The sequence below is a fragment of the Cornus florida genome, unplaced genomic scaffold (assembly GCF_030987335.1).
Source record: "Cornus florida cultivar Cherokee Brave unplaced genomic scaffold, ASM3098733v1 CherokeeBrave_3.0.0_Hap2_Chr03, whole genome shotgun sequence".
In the NCBI taxonomy this organism is placed as follows: Eukaryota; Viridiplantae; Streptophyta; class Magnoliopsida; order Cornales; family Cornaceae; genus Cornus; species Cornus florida.
Window position 1 is genome coordinate 30,348,182 of NW_026775573.1, and position 17,405 is coordinate 30,365,586.

General features: G+C 36.1%; 2 protein-coding genes across 3 annotated transcripts in view; both read right to left on the bottom strand.

The window, feature by feature from the left end:
- Positions 1–5,483: 5,483 nt before the first annotated feature.
- On the bottom strand, positions 5,484–6,945 carry LOC132301375 (uncharacterized). The gene is made up of 3 exons (XM_059798633.1): positions 6,926–6,945; positions 6,081–6,729; positions 5,484–5,906 (listed from the first exon to the last, which is right to left on the bottom strand). Exons 1-3 carry the CDS (start codon positions 6,943–6,945, stop codon positions 5,484–5,486), a joined length of 1,092 nt encoding a protein of 363 aa, XP_059654616.1.
- Positions 6,946–10,126: 3,181 nt separating this feature from the next.
- LOC132300130 (serine/threonine-protein kinase TOR-like) overlaps positions 10,127–17,405 on the bottom strand; it is an 85,833-nt gene continuing 78,554 nt past the window's right edge. For both annotated transcript variants that reach the window (XM_059797094.1, XM_059797093.1), the window contains exon 57: positions 10,127–10,331. In XM_059797094.1, the coding sequence (XP_059653077.1) occupies positions 10,313–10,331 (19 nt within the window). In that variant the 3' untranslated portion in view covers positions 10,127–10,312. The remainder of the gene's footprint in view (positions 10,332–17,405) is intronic.

The window sequence follows — 17,405 nt, forward strand, 5'->3', positions numbered from 1 at the left end:
TTTTGATGCTCAGTTGTTGTGGGCTAGTATTTGGTCCTGTAAAATTCCGCCCAAGATCTAGCGTTTCCTGTGGAGGTGTTGCAAGCTAGCTCTTCTAGTTCGCAAATGTCTCATCGGTCATGGCCTTGTTGTTGAGGATGTGTGCCCCCGTTGTGGTTTGGATAAGGAATCTATTGAGCATTTGTTTTTTCTGTGCCCCCAGTCCATTCAGATTTGGAAGGCTTCCCCATTTCGGTTTGATTTGGTTGTTAATTGCCCTTTTTCCATACTGCTTGGTGGTTAAGTTTGTTTCGTCAGTGGGGACGCCAGGAAAGGGGTGCGGATGTGTTGGGGTTTGTTACTTGCTGTTGTTGGTTTATTTGGAAGGCTCGTGATAAGCTTGTTTTTAATGGAGAAGACTGGATTGCTCAACGGGTTGTTAATTTGACATGTTCTTATTTTTGGAAGTTCAAAGAGGCCTCAAGTTCTTTGCATTTGGGAATGCCTCATGGTTTGCTTGGGGCTAGCTCTAATTCATCGGTGTCTTCTTCCATGTCACGTTGGTTTCCTCCTTCACCAAGTATTGTTAAATGTAATGTAGACGCTTCCTTTTCTTTTTTGTTCCGTGTGGGGGGTAGGGGAGCGGTCTTTCGCGACTCTTGGGGAAAGATCTTGCAGGCGGTGGTTTTCAGTCCTTTCCTTGTATCCAGTGCGACATTGGTTGAAACTATTTGTCTCCGTAAAGCTGTTTTGTGGGCTTTGTCTTTTCCTTTTGATCAAATTTGGTTTGAATGCGATTCTCTAGTTGTAGTTAAGGCTATATCTGGAATTGATCCTGGGCCTATTGAAATTCATGTGATCTCTTTTGATATTAAAGTGGCGCTTCAGAGTTTTTCCTCATCTTCTTTTAGCCATGTTCATAGGCATGGCAATGAGGTTGCCCATGCTCTTGCAGCGCTGTCTCGAAGTCATATTCCAAAGGATGTTGCTCTTGTCCATATTTCGTTTGATATTTGTTGCTTAGCAACCAAGGATTGTACGTCTTGATATGTTTGTGCTGCTTTGTTTGTTTTTTTGCCAGGTTAAAACAAAAAAATAAAAAAAAATTAATCAATTTCATAAGAAATTTTCTTGTACAAATAAAAAGTGCATGTGATTGAAAATTAAATGGATGATGCTACCATTCTCACTTATTTTTATAAGGATGGTGATGATAAATGATTTTATTTTTTCACCTTAACAAAGTATTGAATATTTATATATTGACGGATCACATGTTCTTTTAATGAGAAAATTAAATTTTAGTGATTAAATCTAAATAAATTTTTTCTAAAATGACCACAAAATAAAGAAAATATGGATATTCACCAAATTTAAAATTTAAATGCCAACAAGTGACAATTTAATGGTTTATTAGGTAAATGTCCATTTAGTAATAAATTATTATATAGTTGGACAAATTCACCCAATGCATTAAAGTACTAAATTAAACACTTGCTTCAAAATTACTTGTCATTTTTTTTTTTTTTGGAGTGTTATTTGATTGTTTTCTACTTTCCTTAAATTTGATTTGATAGCTATTTGATTAATCCTGTTAGAGCATCTGTAGCAGTTGTGTGTGTGTGTGTGTGTATATATATATTTGTAAATCTCATGTGTCATAGTAGATTTACATAAAATAAATAATAAATAAAAAATAAAAAAAATTGAACTACTCATCTTTAGCTCCAGCCATTATTTTATACCTTTTATGTAAAAATGTATCTACAAATAACAACCAACCACGTGTCATGTGAGAACCCAAATAACTTTTACAAACTTACTTAATATATGGTTGATTTGTTAATGGAATGAGAAAAATGGAGGAAATATGTTGATGTGGCTATGTAAAAGGGTTGTATAAAATATACAACAATTTTATACATTGATGACGTGGCAATAAATCTTAACATATGCATGGAGATTAAAAAAAATAATACATTATACGTGGTAGAATATATTTTACACAAAAAAGTATTTTAACATACTGCTGGAGATGCTCTTATAACTAGGAGTGCCATATACCCGTCACTTGTTAGCATTTAAGTTTAAAATTTGGACTATTAATCTCTTTTCTTTATTTTGGGTCACTTTAGAGCGATTTTGTTTAGATTTGATCACTAAAATTTAAATTTTTCTAAAATATTTTGCTTAATCCATTAATTAGCACAAAAAATCACGTAAATAAGATCACAATGATTACAAGAACCAAACGTAAAGGTATGCATTATTTTCTAATAAGTTTGAATCCATAAAGGGAAGAAGAAGAAAAAAAAAAACGTTTATATACACACATAATTTTAAGAAAAATTGTTTACAAAATCTTACCTTTGCTAAATATATAATTGTCCAAAGAGGATTTACCTTTAAACAATAACGTTCTATCTCAAAATTTGCAAGGCAAAAAGAGGACCTGAGCAAGTAGATTTCACCAAATAGAAAGAACAAATTAAAAGTGTAAATAAAATTTCAGTAAATTACGTTGCCCTTTCTTGTGAGGTTTAGACAAATTACACATAGGTAGAGCGTTTGGCTTTTATTACTTTGACCTCTCTTAAGATTTGACTACTGTACTCAACGACACCCCCTATCACTAATTAAAATGCAAAAAATGACTTAGTTTCCCTTTTCGTGCGTTAAAAGACATCAATAACTATATATTTTGACATAAAATGACGAAAATATCAAAGTATCAATTTTTGTACCAATTTTATATTATTAAATTTTACAAAAACAATTTTTTTGTTAATGACATTTCATTAGTTGTCTTTTTAGGATTTGATTAGTGTTTTTTCTTTAAAAACAAAACGTTAGGTAGGTAAGGTAATATAGTGTAAGATGAAAAAAAAAAAAAAAAAAAAGGTTAATAGAGTATTTTGTTTGACAGATTTTTGTTATTAAACTATATTAAACAAGATAAGGGTATTAAATATATTTCATGTTTTTAGGGGAGGTTTAAATAACAAAAGCCAAACGCTCTATCTGTGCATAACTTATCCAAATCTCGGGGGCTCAGCCTGTGTAATTTACCCATAAGTTTTTAAGTGCTCACATTTTACATATTGCAGAGTACTTATTATCAGATTGTATAAAAATCTGAAACCTGATGAATTCAATGAATGATGGATGAATTATAAAAACGGTGAAATCAAAAGAAAAATTTGACTAAAATACACTAATACTATGTTTGGGAGCATCGAATTTGCAACTTAAATTTGGAATCCGAAAAAATTTAGTTAAAACTTTCAACTAAATTTTCTCAAATTCTAAATCGATGGCACCAATTCAATACTCCCAAATGCAACGTAAAAAAAAAAAAAAAAAACAAACAAAAAAAAAAAAAAAAAAAAATTAAGGGAAGGTTTATATTAAAATATAATCAAATATATTCTCAAATTCAAACATCCCTTAAAAGAAATAAGGTTTTGAATTGCAATATGATGCACATCAACCAAATATGAACTCTTCTCCGAAAAGGTTCGAAGTTGTCCTTGGAATACAACCAAAAAAAAAAAAAAAAAAACTCCAACTGATATGAATTATGATGTTGAAATTATAAATAGATACAAGAAATATGTAAAGATATGAGTGAGAGCGAGAGAGAGAGAGAAGGCTATTTTTCTTTCTATTTCTATATATCTTCATCTGTACACAAATAAGCCTATTTATAGGCAAGGTTTCGTGGGCACCAAGTACAAAAAGCAGCTTATACCATAAGCCTCAAAACTTTTCAATCTATGTCATTGCATGTGGACCCCACATATGAAGATATATATATAACACTCCCTTTTGGGGTCCATTGCACCTATACTAAGAATATGCCTTGTTAAAACCTTGCTAAAGAAAATCTAGTGGGACAAAACCCTAGCGAAGGAAAAAGAGTACAATATTCTTATGTATCTGAAAATGGTATTGCATAAATTAAAACTGCCTCATTAAAAACCTTGCCAGGAAAACCCAGTGGGACAAAACCTGGACGAAGGGAAAATAGTACAGCATGCCAATACCTCTTTGATCAATTGCTCCCCCTCATTAGTTTAACCCTGAAGATCTTTTAGTTGACGCATTCCAATGTTGTGCACCAGCTTCTTGAATGTTGCAGTTGGAAGTGTTTTAGTGAATAGATCTGCTAAATTTTTACATGAACGTATCTTCTGAATATCAATATCACCCCTTTTCTGGAGTTCATGTGCATAAAAAAATTTTGGTGAGATGTGCTTGGTCTGTCACTTTTAATATACTCTTCTTTCATCTGTGCAATGCATACCGCATTATCTTCATATAATACTATTAGGCTTTCTTTTATTAATGAGAGACCACATGTTATTTGAATATGTTGGATCATTGATCTCAACCAAATGCATTCCCTGTTTGCCTTATGAATTACCAGTATCTCAGAATGATTTGAAGAAGTTACAATCATTGTTTGTTTTATAGATCGCCATGATATAACAGTGCCGCCACAGGTAAACACATATCCTGTTTGTGAATAAGCTTTATGTGGGTCAGAGAGATAGCCGGCATCATGCTAATAAATTGACTGGAAAAATTATATCACGTCTTGTGCAATTTGCAAGATATAAAAGAGCACCAATCGCACTGAGATAGGACACTTCAGGACCAAGGAGTTCTTCATCATCCTCTCAAGGACGAAAATGATCTTTCTTGATGTCAAGTGATCAGACAATCATTAGAGAGCTCAATGGATAGGCTTTGTCCATATAAAAACATCTCAGAATCTTTTCTATACATGTTGATTGATGGATGAGAATACCGCTCGAAAAATGTTCAACCTGCAACCTAAGGAAAAATTTTGTCTTTCTAAGATCTTTCATTTCGAATTTTTTCTTTAAATAAGTGGCCGTCTTTTCGATCTCGTCTAATATTCCCACAAGATTCAGATCATCAACATATACTGCAACAATAACAAAACCAGATTTTGATTTGTTAATAAAAATGCATAGACAAATATGATTGTTCACATACACTTCTTTGAGTGAGTAATCACTAAGACGATTGTACCACATTCGTCCAGATTGTTTCAATCCATATAGAGATCGTTGTAATTTTATCGAGTACATATTACGTGGTTTTGTTTCAGGCATTTTAAATCCTTCTGGGATTTTCATATAAATATCACTATCTAGTGATCCATATAAATATGTTGTAACCACATCCATTAAATGCATATGCAATCTTTCTGTGACTGCCAAATGTATTATGAATCTAAATGTAGGTGCATCAATCACAAGGGAGTATTTTTCCTCATAATCAATACCAGGTCTCTGTGAGAAACCTTGAGCTACCAGTCGAGCTTTGTATATCACAATTTCATTTTTCTTATTACGCTTTCGTACTAACACCCATTTGTATCCAACAGGATTGACACCCTCAGGTGTCTGGACTACTGGTCCAAATGCTTCACGTTTAGCTAATGAATTTAGCTCTATTTGTATCGCTTCTTTCTATTTTGGCCAATCATTTCTTCGTCGACATTCTTCGACGTTTTGAGGTTCTGGATCCTTATCATCAATATCAAGAGTAACAACATATGAGAATATGTTGTCGACAACAATTTTATTTCTATTCCATCTCATTTCATAATTTAGTGAGATCTCATCATTTTTAGGTAACTTTGCCTCATCAAGGGCATGTGCCTCATCAAAGGCCATACTATCATCTGTTGCCTTTGCCTCATCAATATTTATTATTTCATCAATTTTAGGTACCTGAGACTCATCAAGAGCCTCTACCTTATCAAAGGCTGTTATCTCAGATTGATTAATAATATCTGTTGCTCCTCTTGTGGCCTCTTCAGGAGTGCCAGCTTTTTTGTGTGATTTCCTCTTACGAGGAACAATATCTTTTGCACCGACTGGTTTATCATGCTTCAGACGTGTTTTAAATGCATTTGCGGCATTATTGACAGAAGGTTCCTCAGGGACAGCAATTCATGCTAGAATATTTGCAGCTGGTATATGGGTTTTTATTACTTTCTTTGTATCAGTAAATGCATCAGGTAATTGGTTTGCAACATTTTGCAAGTGAATGATCCTCTAAACTTCTCGTTCACATTGATTTGTGCGAAGATCAAAATGAGACAATTCCAAGGCATTCCAAGTAATATCATGTTGCTGCTGTTCCTTTTCTCCCCCTAATGGTGGGAAAATAGCCTCATCAAAATGACAGTCAGCAAATCGTGTTTTAAAGACATCACTTGTCAGGGGTTCAAGATATCTAATAATAAATGGAGAATTAAAACCAACATAAATTCCAAGTCTACGTTGAGGACCCATTTTAGTGCATTGGGGTGGTGCAATTAGAACATATACAGCACAACCAAAAACTCGTATGTGAGAAATATTTGGTTGTTGACCAAAAACAAGTTGCAATGATGAGTACTTATGATAAGCAGTTGGTCGTATACGAACTAATGATGCAGCTTGTAACATGGCATGACCCCAAGCAGAAACAGGTAATTTTGTTCGCATAAGTAAATGACGACCAATTAACTGAAGTCTTTTAATAAAAGATTCAGCCATACCATTTTGAGTATGAGTGTGTGCAACAGGATGTTCAACATTAATTTCAACTGACATGCAATAATTATCAAAAGCTTGAGAAGTAAATTCAGCGGCATTATTAAGACGGATCGTCTTAATTGGGTAATCAGGGAAGTTTGCCCATAATTTGATGATTTGAGCAAGAAGTCTAGCAAATGCAACATTACGAGTAGAAAGCAGACAAACATGTGACCATCGTGTTGAGGCATCAATTAATACCATAAAATAGCGAAATGGTCCACAATGTGGATGAATCGGCCCACATATATCCCCGTAAATTCGTTGTAAAAATGGGAGAGATTCAACAATGACTTTTGAAGGGGATGGTATGATAATCAACTTACCTTGTGAGCAGGCGGTGCATAGATGATTATTTGGTAAGATGATTTTTTGATCATTTAGTGGGTGTCCATGTGACTTTTCAATAATTCAACGCATCATTGTACTCCCCGGGTGACCAAGTCGATCATGCCAAAACATAAAAAGTTTTGGGTCACAAGATTTTTTATATATCACAACATTGGACTCAATTGTCCTAATGGTTGTATAGTATAACTCAGAAGAGAAAATAGGGAGTTTTTCTAATATCTGTTTTTTGCATGAGGTAATGGAAGTAATGTAGAGATATTACACATTTCTTTCATTTGCGGTCTCAATATGATACCCATTACGACGCAAGTCTTTAAAACTCAACAGATTTCTCCGAGATCTTGTAGAATATAAGGCATCATTGATTTGTAATCTTGTTTCATGTGGTAAAATGATGTTGGCTCATCCGGAGCCTTCAATCAAGTCGGTGGGACCTGATATTGTACTAACAGTAGCGTCTGTCAGAGTTAGGTGAGAAAAATATTTTTGATCTCGAAGGATTGTATGTGTTGTTCCACTATCTGCAAGACATATGTCTTCATTATTTATTTTGGAACTAGTCAGATCCATTCCTATTTATGCAAATTTCTTTATCAGAAAAGAAACATTTATAACAAAAGAAACTTTAATACAAACTAGAAGATAAAAACTTTAATACAAAGAAAACAAAAACATAGTAGACAGAACATAAAAGAAAATAGGATTAATTGGTGTGAATATTTCTATCACCAATCAGGAAGTCTATCTTTCCATCACGGTCCTCAAAAAAATTTGATACATCCAGATTTGTGATGTCAACTGGCTCATCATGATTAATGAAATTCATTTTCAGATTTGTGATGTCAAATGGCTCATCATGATCAAGAAAATTCATTTTCTTTTGTTTCCCCTTTTCTTTCAATGAGGCTTGGTAAAGTTCAGCTAGATGCTTAGGTGTAGACAAAGGCTTTGCCAATGCCCTGTCATGCCATATCGATAGCAAGTATTATCATGTGCCTTGGGAGGTTGAGCCACATCCTTCCCTTTTACTTGTTTCATTTCATTATAATCCCTCATTTGGGGATATGGTGTGGATCTCTGATTGCGAAAATGTGAGGATTGATATCTTCACGATAATAAGAATGATTTCTACCACGATCATATTCATTATTGTGGTTGTTATTTTTACCACGACCATATTCATTATTATAGCTATTTCTACCACCCCGTCTACGTCTACGTCCACGTCCACGACCACCGGATGAGGCAACATAGGTTTCAGGGATCGGTGTCGATCCAATTGGACGAGACTGGTGGTTTCTTAACAAAAGCTCATTATTTTGCTCTGCCACAAATAAACATGATACCAGCTATAAATATTTTTAAATCTACGTTCTCGATATTGTTCTTGTAAGAGCACATTCGAGGCGTGAAATGTGGTGAATGTTTTTTCCAGCAAAAGTTCATCAGTAATAGTATCACCACATAAGTTCAATGTAGAGCTGATTTTAAATAGGGCAGAGTTATATTCAGCCATAGTTTAAAAATCTTGCAACCACAGTTATTGCCAATCAGCCCGAGCCTTTGGGAGGATAACTGTTTTTTGATGATCATATCTTTCTTTCAAATTATTCCACAAACACAGTGGATCTCTTTTAATGAGGTATTCAGTTTCTAGCTCCTCACTAATATGGCGCCGAAGGAAAATCATGATCTTCGCTTTATCTTGTAATGATGCATCATTCTCTTCTTTAATTGTGTTTCCAAGGCCCATAGCATCCAAATGGATCTGAGCATCCAGAATCCAAGATAAATAATTTTTGCCAGACATATTCAAGGCCACGAATTCCAGTTTTGTCAAGTTTGACATTTTCATAATAACTAGATGTAACAATATAAAAATATAATTTAGAATAGTATATAAATAAATAAAATGGCATTAAATAAAATAATAACATAATATGAATTATTTAAATAACAAAAGTGGTAAAACCAAATAGATAAATTATTAAGTAATAAAGGAGGTAAAACCGGCCATAAATCATTAAATAATAAAGGTGGTATAACCGATCATAGTGTGAGCACATATATCATTTAAGTGAACAAATTTATTTTATCAATAATAATCCATAATTATAATTTTCTTACATTTTAGAGTCAGAAATACTATTTTCTTCGATAAAGCAAACCAACCCAACAATCTATCAAAATTAATATCACAAAATAAATATATAATTGAGATAGAAAGGGAGAGAGTTTTTTCTTCAAATCTCATATGGATAGAGCTCGTGCTGATAACGTGAAATGAATTATGATGTTGAAACTATAAATAGATACAAGAAATATGTAAAGATATGAGAGAGTGAGAGAGAGAGAGAGAAGGCTATTTTTTTTTCTATTTCTATATGTCTTCATCTGTACACAAATAAGCCTATTTATAGGCAAGGTTTCGTGGGCACCAAATACAAAAAGCAGCTTATACCATAAGCCTCAAAACTTTTCAATATATATCATTGCACGTTAACCCCACATATGAAGATATTGGTGTGGGGGGGGGAAGTGCGACAGAACCACTACCCCTCCTCAGTTCCAACGCATTCATCTATTTCCCTGGCCCACCCACACACACATTACTGCTTTTATTTTTTCAGTGTTTTTTCCCCCTCAATGTCTTCACTCCGCCAAGTGATGCTTAAACATGCAGTGAACATGGTTTTTGGTCAGTTTTTGGTTCTATTGGCATTAATTTCTCCATTACCCTTACTCGGGAGGCTTGCGTTTTCTCCTATCTTTGCACATTTCTGCTGAAGCAAGTTTAATTACACCATATTTCCGTGTTAATTGTTGCATTGAATTGGACTCTTGGAATTAGAATTGGTATAATTTGATAAAAACAAATAAGAAATTGAACCAAAATTTTCTCAAATTCTTCAAATTCCAATTCCCCAACTCCATGCAGCACAACACACCCTTAGACGTTTTTTGATTCGGAATTCTATTTCGTTTAACAAGTTTGCTCCCAAAAATATAGTGCTCAATTCTCCAAGCCTCTTATCTGAATTATTTTTGTTGCTTTCCAAACCAAAACTTTCAAAAACGAACAATACGTTTTGAAACTTGGAAAGCATGAACAGCTAATAAAAGCGGTGTAACATTAAGGCATTAATATGAAGCGTCTCTGTACAATTTCCTAAATATTGTTTTATGAGAATACACAATTTTTCCATTAATGTGAAGTGTCTCTGTACATACATAAATTACATAAACAAAAAACAGAGGGCAAACCTAGCTACTATATAATAAGAAGAACAATAACCAAAAAAAAAAAAGACAATACTTTGCTGATATGTACATGATATCTACAATCTGTGGTAGTTCCCAAATTACCAAAAAGGACACCACCTGAAAGGAAGGAAAAAAAAATAGTAGTTAGTTAATCCCAATAATAAAGAAATATGAAAATAAAGAAATAAAAAAAAAAATTGAATAGCAAGTTAAACCTAAGTGTTAAAGCAGGTTTAATTTACACAACCAGGTTTTATATTGAATCGAGCACACAATGTTACTGATCTGGACTCTGTTTAAAAGCCATGACGATACAATGACATGATCTACAAATAAAAAACTTGATAGTAAAACTAAAACTGTTATTTGACCTAAGTGACCTGGTGGTTTTATTATTTAGTAGAAATAAAACGGTATTAAGTGAAAGTGATGATCAGCCTCGTGAACAAAACACATGGACATTTCAAATAAAAGCCATTACGAAACCAAGGAATCCGACCCTATACAATGAACAAAGTATTTTTCCCCTTCCACATCTGACAGTTACCTAGAACTCCGATTTTAAGGACATAAATGCCAGTTGTGTTTTTTGTTTGGAAGGTAAAACAATCACACACACACCCACGCCTCCATGGAGGATCGAACCCCCGACCTATGCTTTGGGGAGGGGCTTGTACCAGCTGGGCTATTGCCCATTTGGTATCACCATGTTTGTTATCATGTCTAATATCTATCAAATTTGATCCAAATGATTTATTCCGTGCGGAACACATGTCGAACACCAAATCTTCATTATTTTGGATATTAAAACCGACTCCACAACATGAGTCTTATATAACTCGTTTAAGAAAAATTGACACTGTACATATATTCACCACAGGTCATCAAGCCAAGTACGCAATGACACTTCCAATAGAAGAAAGGATATAACTGTAAAGTAGGAGAGTAGCCACTTATATAAAATAGGGGCAAAGTGCAAACCCCACCCACTCCTATCCCCAAAACTATTTTCAAGTAAAACAATTTCAACTACAACGTTTTGTTGCAAAACCCCCTGTTGTCATAGGGCCGCTAATAATTTAACAGTAATAATGCACAAACAAGTCATGGGACCTAAATTAATTGGTAAGTGCAAAAATTACGAGAGACTTACCAAATCCCGGGGGGTATTTTGACAAGTGGTACCCCTCCCAATCAAAACTATTTGTTTATCTTGAAACTCTCCACTTCTCCATTTACCAAAGAAAATAGCGAGCTTCAATTGAGAGTGCTACCACTTGTCAAAGCCCATGTGGGTTATGATCTCTAACCAATTTACGAAGAATCTGAAAAAGAAGACCTACCTAATCTTGGAATTTGCCCAGTCTCATGGTGATTAGCAAGGCAACTTATGTATGAAGGATTCACTTCAAAGAGCCTGGTAATAAAGCCGATTAAGATAGTGTGACATCTATGATCGGCCTTTCCCAAACATTTTTCGGTAAAACCTTTTCGCAAAAGTCTTTTAACGATGTTTTCAATTGTAGAATTTCTATAAAAATTACCCCACGTGACCTCTATGGTAATCCCAATACAAACGGGGTCAAAATAACCTGGATTCATCTTTACTTCTATTTTTGTCTTCTATCATCATTTTCATCATCATCTTTGCCCTTTTTCCAAATGAAGGGGTCGGTCATATGAATTCTCTTCTTCCATTCAATTCTATTACACCATGTCTCCTCTAATATTTAATTTTTGGAGTCATTTTTAATTACTTCATTCCATGTTAGTTTTGGACGACCTCCCTGTCTCTTACCCTGTGTGCATCAACAAGTCTATATTCTATGCATCCATACCACCAAATTCCATTTTATCTTATTTGTCACTAATAGGCGTTATTCCTAACATCTTCTTCACACTTCGATTAGTAAATCTATCTTTTATATTTACTCCTATTATCCACAACATCATCTTCAAATCAATTATATGAATGCGTTGTTCTTGTTTCTTTTTCAACGCCAACACTCTGGTTCGTACTCTCCTTTCAAAAGGAAAAGTGAAGGATTGATTAAGGCATTCTTAAGAGTATTTTGGAAGTTCTTTGCCACATATGGTGTAGACTCTAGTCTTTGTATCCGCATATATTCTTAATAATATACAAAAGATTTAAAGTGACTATTTCTATGTAAAGCATATACCAAATTATATCCCCTGTAACTATCATATATGTGTTTTAAGTCTTATGAAAACCATGTGCAAATCTGATTGTTACTTTACATTCTTCTATCAATTGCCTAAATAAATAAATAAATGGCCTCCATAGTAAATCTCCCTGGCATAAATCCAAATTGGTTTTCGGACATTGTGGTTTCATTTTTTAATCTTTGTCCCAAAATCATTTCCCAATATTTCCCTATATGACTCATTAATTTAATTCTTCAATAATCTACAAGAAATTTATATATCACTGTTGGAAATCTTATCTATAAGTTGACTCAACGATTATGACAGATTTATTGGGTCTTCAATATAGGCTAATTTTTAGGGTTTTTATTTTTATTCTGATTTGATTTTATTTTATTTTATTCTCTTTATTTTGATTTTATTTTATTTTTTTTCTATATTTATAATTGTCCGCTTGTATATAATGATAGTCAGGCTCTCAAATTGAGTACGCCAATTTTACCAAGTTACTTTTTGGTATCAGAGCCTCAAACCTACGCCTCCCCCATCTCTCTCTCTTTCACCGCCTCTTTTAATCTCTCTCTCTATCTCGTTACAGCCCCTTCCCTATTTTTTTTTTCACAGACCTTCTCTCTTTTTCAGGTCGCTGTTGCGACAGTCCTAAGGGGAGTCAATCTCCTCTAGGTTCGACCCCTGTAGGGGTATTCCCTTAGTCTTTTTCATGCACTAAGGGTCAGAAGACGTGTTTGTAATTTTTTGGGGCTGCCGGGATATTCGGCAGCATTTTCGAATCAGACCGCCGTGTCTCCAGCTTCTTGGTTTGATCAAAATCAGGTTTATTCCTCCTTTATTTGAAATTATTGGTAATCTGTTGAATTTATCTATTTAATATTATGGCTGAATCAAGTAATAATAAAGAAACTCTTTTTTCGGCGCAACACACACCGGCTCAACGAGTTACTAGTGTGCTATTGAATGGCCGTAATCTTGCATCCTGGGCTCGTTCCCTCCGCCTCTATGTTGGTGGAAAAGGCAAATCAGGGTGGATTTTGGGTACTGAAAATAGGCCAGATATTAAAGATCCTAAATATGCTCAGTGGGATATTGACAATTGCACTATTTTAGGATGGATGTTTAATTCTATGGAGGAACGCATTTATAATATATTCATATTTTATGACTCTATTAATGACTTGTGGACTGCTTTGAATCAAATGTATGCTCATTCTAGGAATGATGCTCATATTTTTGAATTATATCAAGATATTGTTAAGGCCTCGCAGGAAGGCCTGAATTTGTCTGTAACTGATTATTTTGGGTATTTGAGATCTCGTTGGGAGGAACTAGCTCAATATGAGCCTCTCAGTGAATTTCCTTCTGAGGCAGCCTCTCTTCTTGTCAAACGTCTTGATCGTCAGCATACCTATCAGTTTTTGATGGGATTACGCCCAGAATTTGAACCACTAAAGTCTCAGATCTTGAATGCATCACCAATGCCATCCCTGTTGGAAGCCTTTGCTACTGTTGATGGTGAAGCACGCAGGCACCGTTTAATTCAGCCCTCAACTGTTCTTGTACCAGTGTCTGAGCCTGCTGGGGATAGTATGGCTTTTGTAGCCAACTTTGGATCACGAGCTTCTGGAGGTCAGATTATTTGTCACCATTGTGGAGGGGTTGGACATGTTAAGGCTCGTTGCTTCAAACTTCATCCTGAAGCAAAAATTTTCTAGGAACCGTTTATCTGGAATTGGTTCTTCTCGTACTGCGACTGTTGCAGAAACTCCTGTTACTACTGGTGGATCTACTGTATTTCCTGGACTGAGCCAGCTTCAGTCTCAGATTGGGCATATCCAAGACCAGCTTGGCTCCCTTATTTCTAGAGTTGGTGCTTCTTCAACTGCTCCCACTGCAACTATTGCTACAGGTACTCCTACTACATTTCATGTTAAGGCCAACCAACCCACTTGGGTTCTGGATTCTGGGGCCAATGATCACGACTGGTGAGTTATCAGTTTTTTCTTCTAATGTCATACCTGTTACCCAATCTGTGTATCTTGTGGATGGCTCTACATCTTACATTCACAGTAAGGGTGATGTTTGTCTGTCTCCTAATATTACTCTTTCATCTGTCCTTCATGTACCTAAATTTGCCTTTAACCTTTTATCTGTTAGCCGGCTTGCAAAAAACCTCCAATGTGCAATTATATTCTTACCAGATCACTGTTTGTTGCAAGACCTTTGTTCGAAGAGGATTTTGGGCAAGGGTTATGAGCGTGATGGGCTTTACTACTTTGGGGAACCACCAGGAACGAGTCTTCAAGCTTCTGTCCTCCCTACTTCTAGTGTTTATGATGTTTCTTTTCGCACTTTTAGTTTGTGGCATGCACGTTTGGGGCATGTAAACTTTCAATATCTATGTCTATTGTTTCCTTCGTTAAATGAAGCATGTAAGGACCATAAGTTTCAATGTGAAGTTTGTGAGCTTTCTAAACATACTAGAACTAGCTATATTTCTCATATGAGTCGTGCTCCTAGTATGTTTGATCTTATTCATTCCGATGTCTGGGGCCCTTCCCCAGTTACTGCTTTCTCTGGACATCGATATTATGTGACATTTATTTATGATTATTCTCGTTGTACTTGGGTTTATTTTTTGAAAAAAAAATCTGATGTGTTTCTTTTATTTACCCAGTTTCTTCAAATGATCAAAACCCAGTATAACACTGTTGTCCGTAATATTCGTTCTGATAATGGACGAGAATATGTTTCGAATGAGTTCCGGTCTGAACTTAATAAAAAGGGGATTTTACATCAACTCACTTGCCCCTATACTCCTGAGCAAAATAGCGTGGCTGAACGCAAAAACCGTCATCTTATGTCTGTGGTCCGATGTCTTCTGAGTGGTATGCATGTGCCTAAATTCTATTGGCACATGGCTGTTCTTACAGCTGCTTTTCTAATTAATCGTACTCCCAGTCGAGTTTTGGGTGGTAAGGCACCACTTCAGATTCTCCAGCCTAATTATACATTGTTTCACCTTCTGCCTCGTGTTTTTGGCTGTACTTGTTTTGTTCATAACCGTAGTCCTTATCGTCATAAACTTGATAATAAATCTATTAGGTGTATTTTCTTAGGGTATTCTGCTATGTCAAAGGGCTATCGTTGTTATGATCCTGTGACCAAACATATGTATCATTCTCTTGATGTGACATTTCATGAAACTGTTCCTTTTTATAGTACTAATTCTGTGGTACAGGATTCTCTCTCTTGTGATCTGGAGAAGGAGATTTCTCCTATTGCCCGTCCTGTTCCTCTCTTTGAAAATCACACTATCCTGGAATCTCCTTCTCCATCCATACAGGGTTCCCCTCCACCTTTGCAGGTCTACTCTCGTCGCCATCGCACTCAACCTCCCCTGCCAGAATCATCTTCAGAACCAGGTCCAGGTAACTCTCCTTCTCCTATTGCTCCTACAATTCCTGAGCGTACCTCCCGTTATCCTACCCGTGATCGTCATCCTCCTAATTGGTATGGTTTTTCTAGTAGCACTAACCACCCTATTTCCCAGTATGTCTCCTATGATGGTCTTTCAGGTGCATATAAATCCTTCCTGGGCAAGATTGGGACCGTTTCTATTCCTCGATCTGTGTCAGAAGCCCTCCAGGATCCCAATTGGGTGTCTGCCATCACAATAGAAATGGATGCTTTACACCATAATAATACATGGGAACTTGTTGCTTTACCTTCTGGGGAGAAAACGGTTGGCTGCAAGTGGATCTTTAATGTGAAGTACTTAGCCGATGGTTCTATTGATCGGTATAAGGCTCGGTTGGTGGCAAAAGGCTTTACTCAGATTCCGGGCAAAGACTTTAGTGCTACCTTTGCTCCTGTGGCTAAGTTGACATCTGTGCGACTGCTTGTCTCCTTGTCTGCTGCCCATTCTTGGCCTCTGCATCAGTTAGATGTCAAGAATGCATTTCTTAATGGAGACTTACTTGAGACTATATATATGGAACCACCCCCTGGATTTCAGGCTGAGGGGGAGTATGCTGGGAAAGTTTGTAGGCTACGGAAGTCTCTTTATGGTCTGAAGCAATCTCCTATAGCTTGGTTTAGTCATTTCAGCAATGTTGTTTTATCCATGGGCTTTGTGCGCTGCCACTCAGACCATACTTGTTTTATTCGACGTCGCTCTGATGGTCGTTGCATTATGTTATTGGTATATGTGGATGATGTCATTATCACAGGTGATGATGCTTCAGGGATTGCTCAGGCGAAACTTCATCTTCAAAAGTCCTTTGATGTGAAGGACTTAGGTCCTCTTCGATATTTTCTTGGAATTGAGGTTGCTAGATCCCGTCGTGAAATTTCTTTATCTCAAAGAAAATATGTTTTGGATCTTCTTCAAGATACTGGCATGCTTGGGTGTCGACCCGCTTCCACTCCTATGGACCCCAATCTTAAACTCTCAATTGAGTTAGGGGAATTACTTTCAGATCCATCCGTGTATCAACGTTTAGTAGGTCGTCTTATCTACTTGACTAACACAAGGCCCGATTTGACATTTGCTGTCAGTGTGATTAGTTAATTCATGCATGCCCCTCGCTCAGCTCATATGGATGCAGTCTACCATATTTTGAGGTACCTTAAGTCGTGCCCTGGTCTTGGTCTGTTCTATGCCTCAGGAAATCAGTCTGGACTCTCATGCTTTACTGATGCAGACTATGCTGGATGTAAGACAGATAGACGTTCTACCTCTGGCTCCTGTACTTTCTATAGCAATCATCTCATATCATGGAAGAGTAAGAAGCAGGCTGTGGTTTTTAGATCCTCTGCTGAAGCTGAATACCGAGCTATGTGTCACGGGCCTAGAGATTTGGCGCAGCGGCATGGCCCGTGCGGCACCATGGCGTTGCTTCAGCTCGCGCAAGCGCCCTGGTCAGCCATAACGACCTGCCCTCCCAAGGATACATGCTGACTGGTTTCGGCCTGCCATGGCCTCGTCAGGGGAATGACTCCAGCTCC

Excerpts from the sequence above, each read along its gene's own strand:
- LOC132301375 (XM_059798633.1), bottom strand. The coding sequence starts at position 6,945 with ATGCACCGCCTGCTCACAAG. Across the intron at positions 6,730-6,925 it reads ATGCACCGCCTGCTCACAAG|ACTTCTTGCTCAAATCATCA; the intron begins GTAAGTTGATTA and ends TGCATTTGCTAG. Across the intron at positions 5,907-6,080 it reads CAAATCAATGTGAACGAGAA|CATGATAAACCAGTCGGTGC; the intron begins GTTTAGAGGATC and ends ACACGTCTGAAG.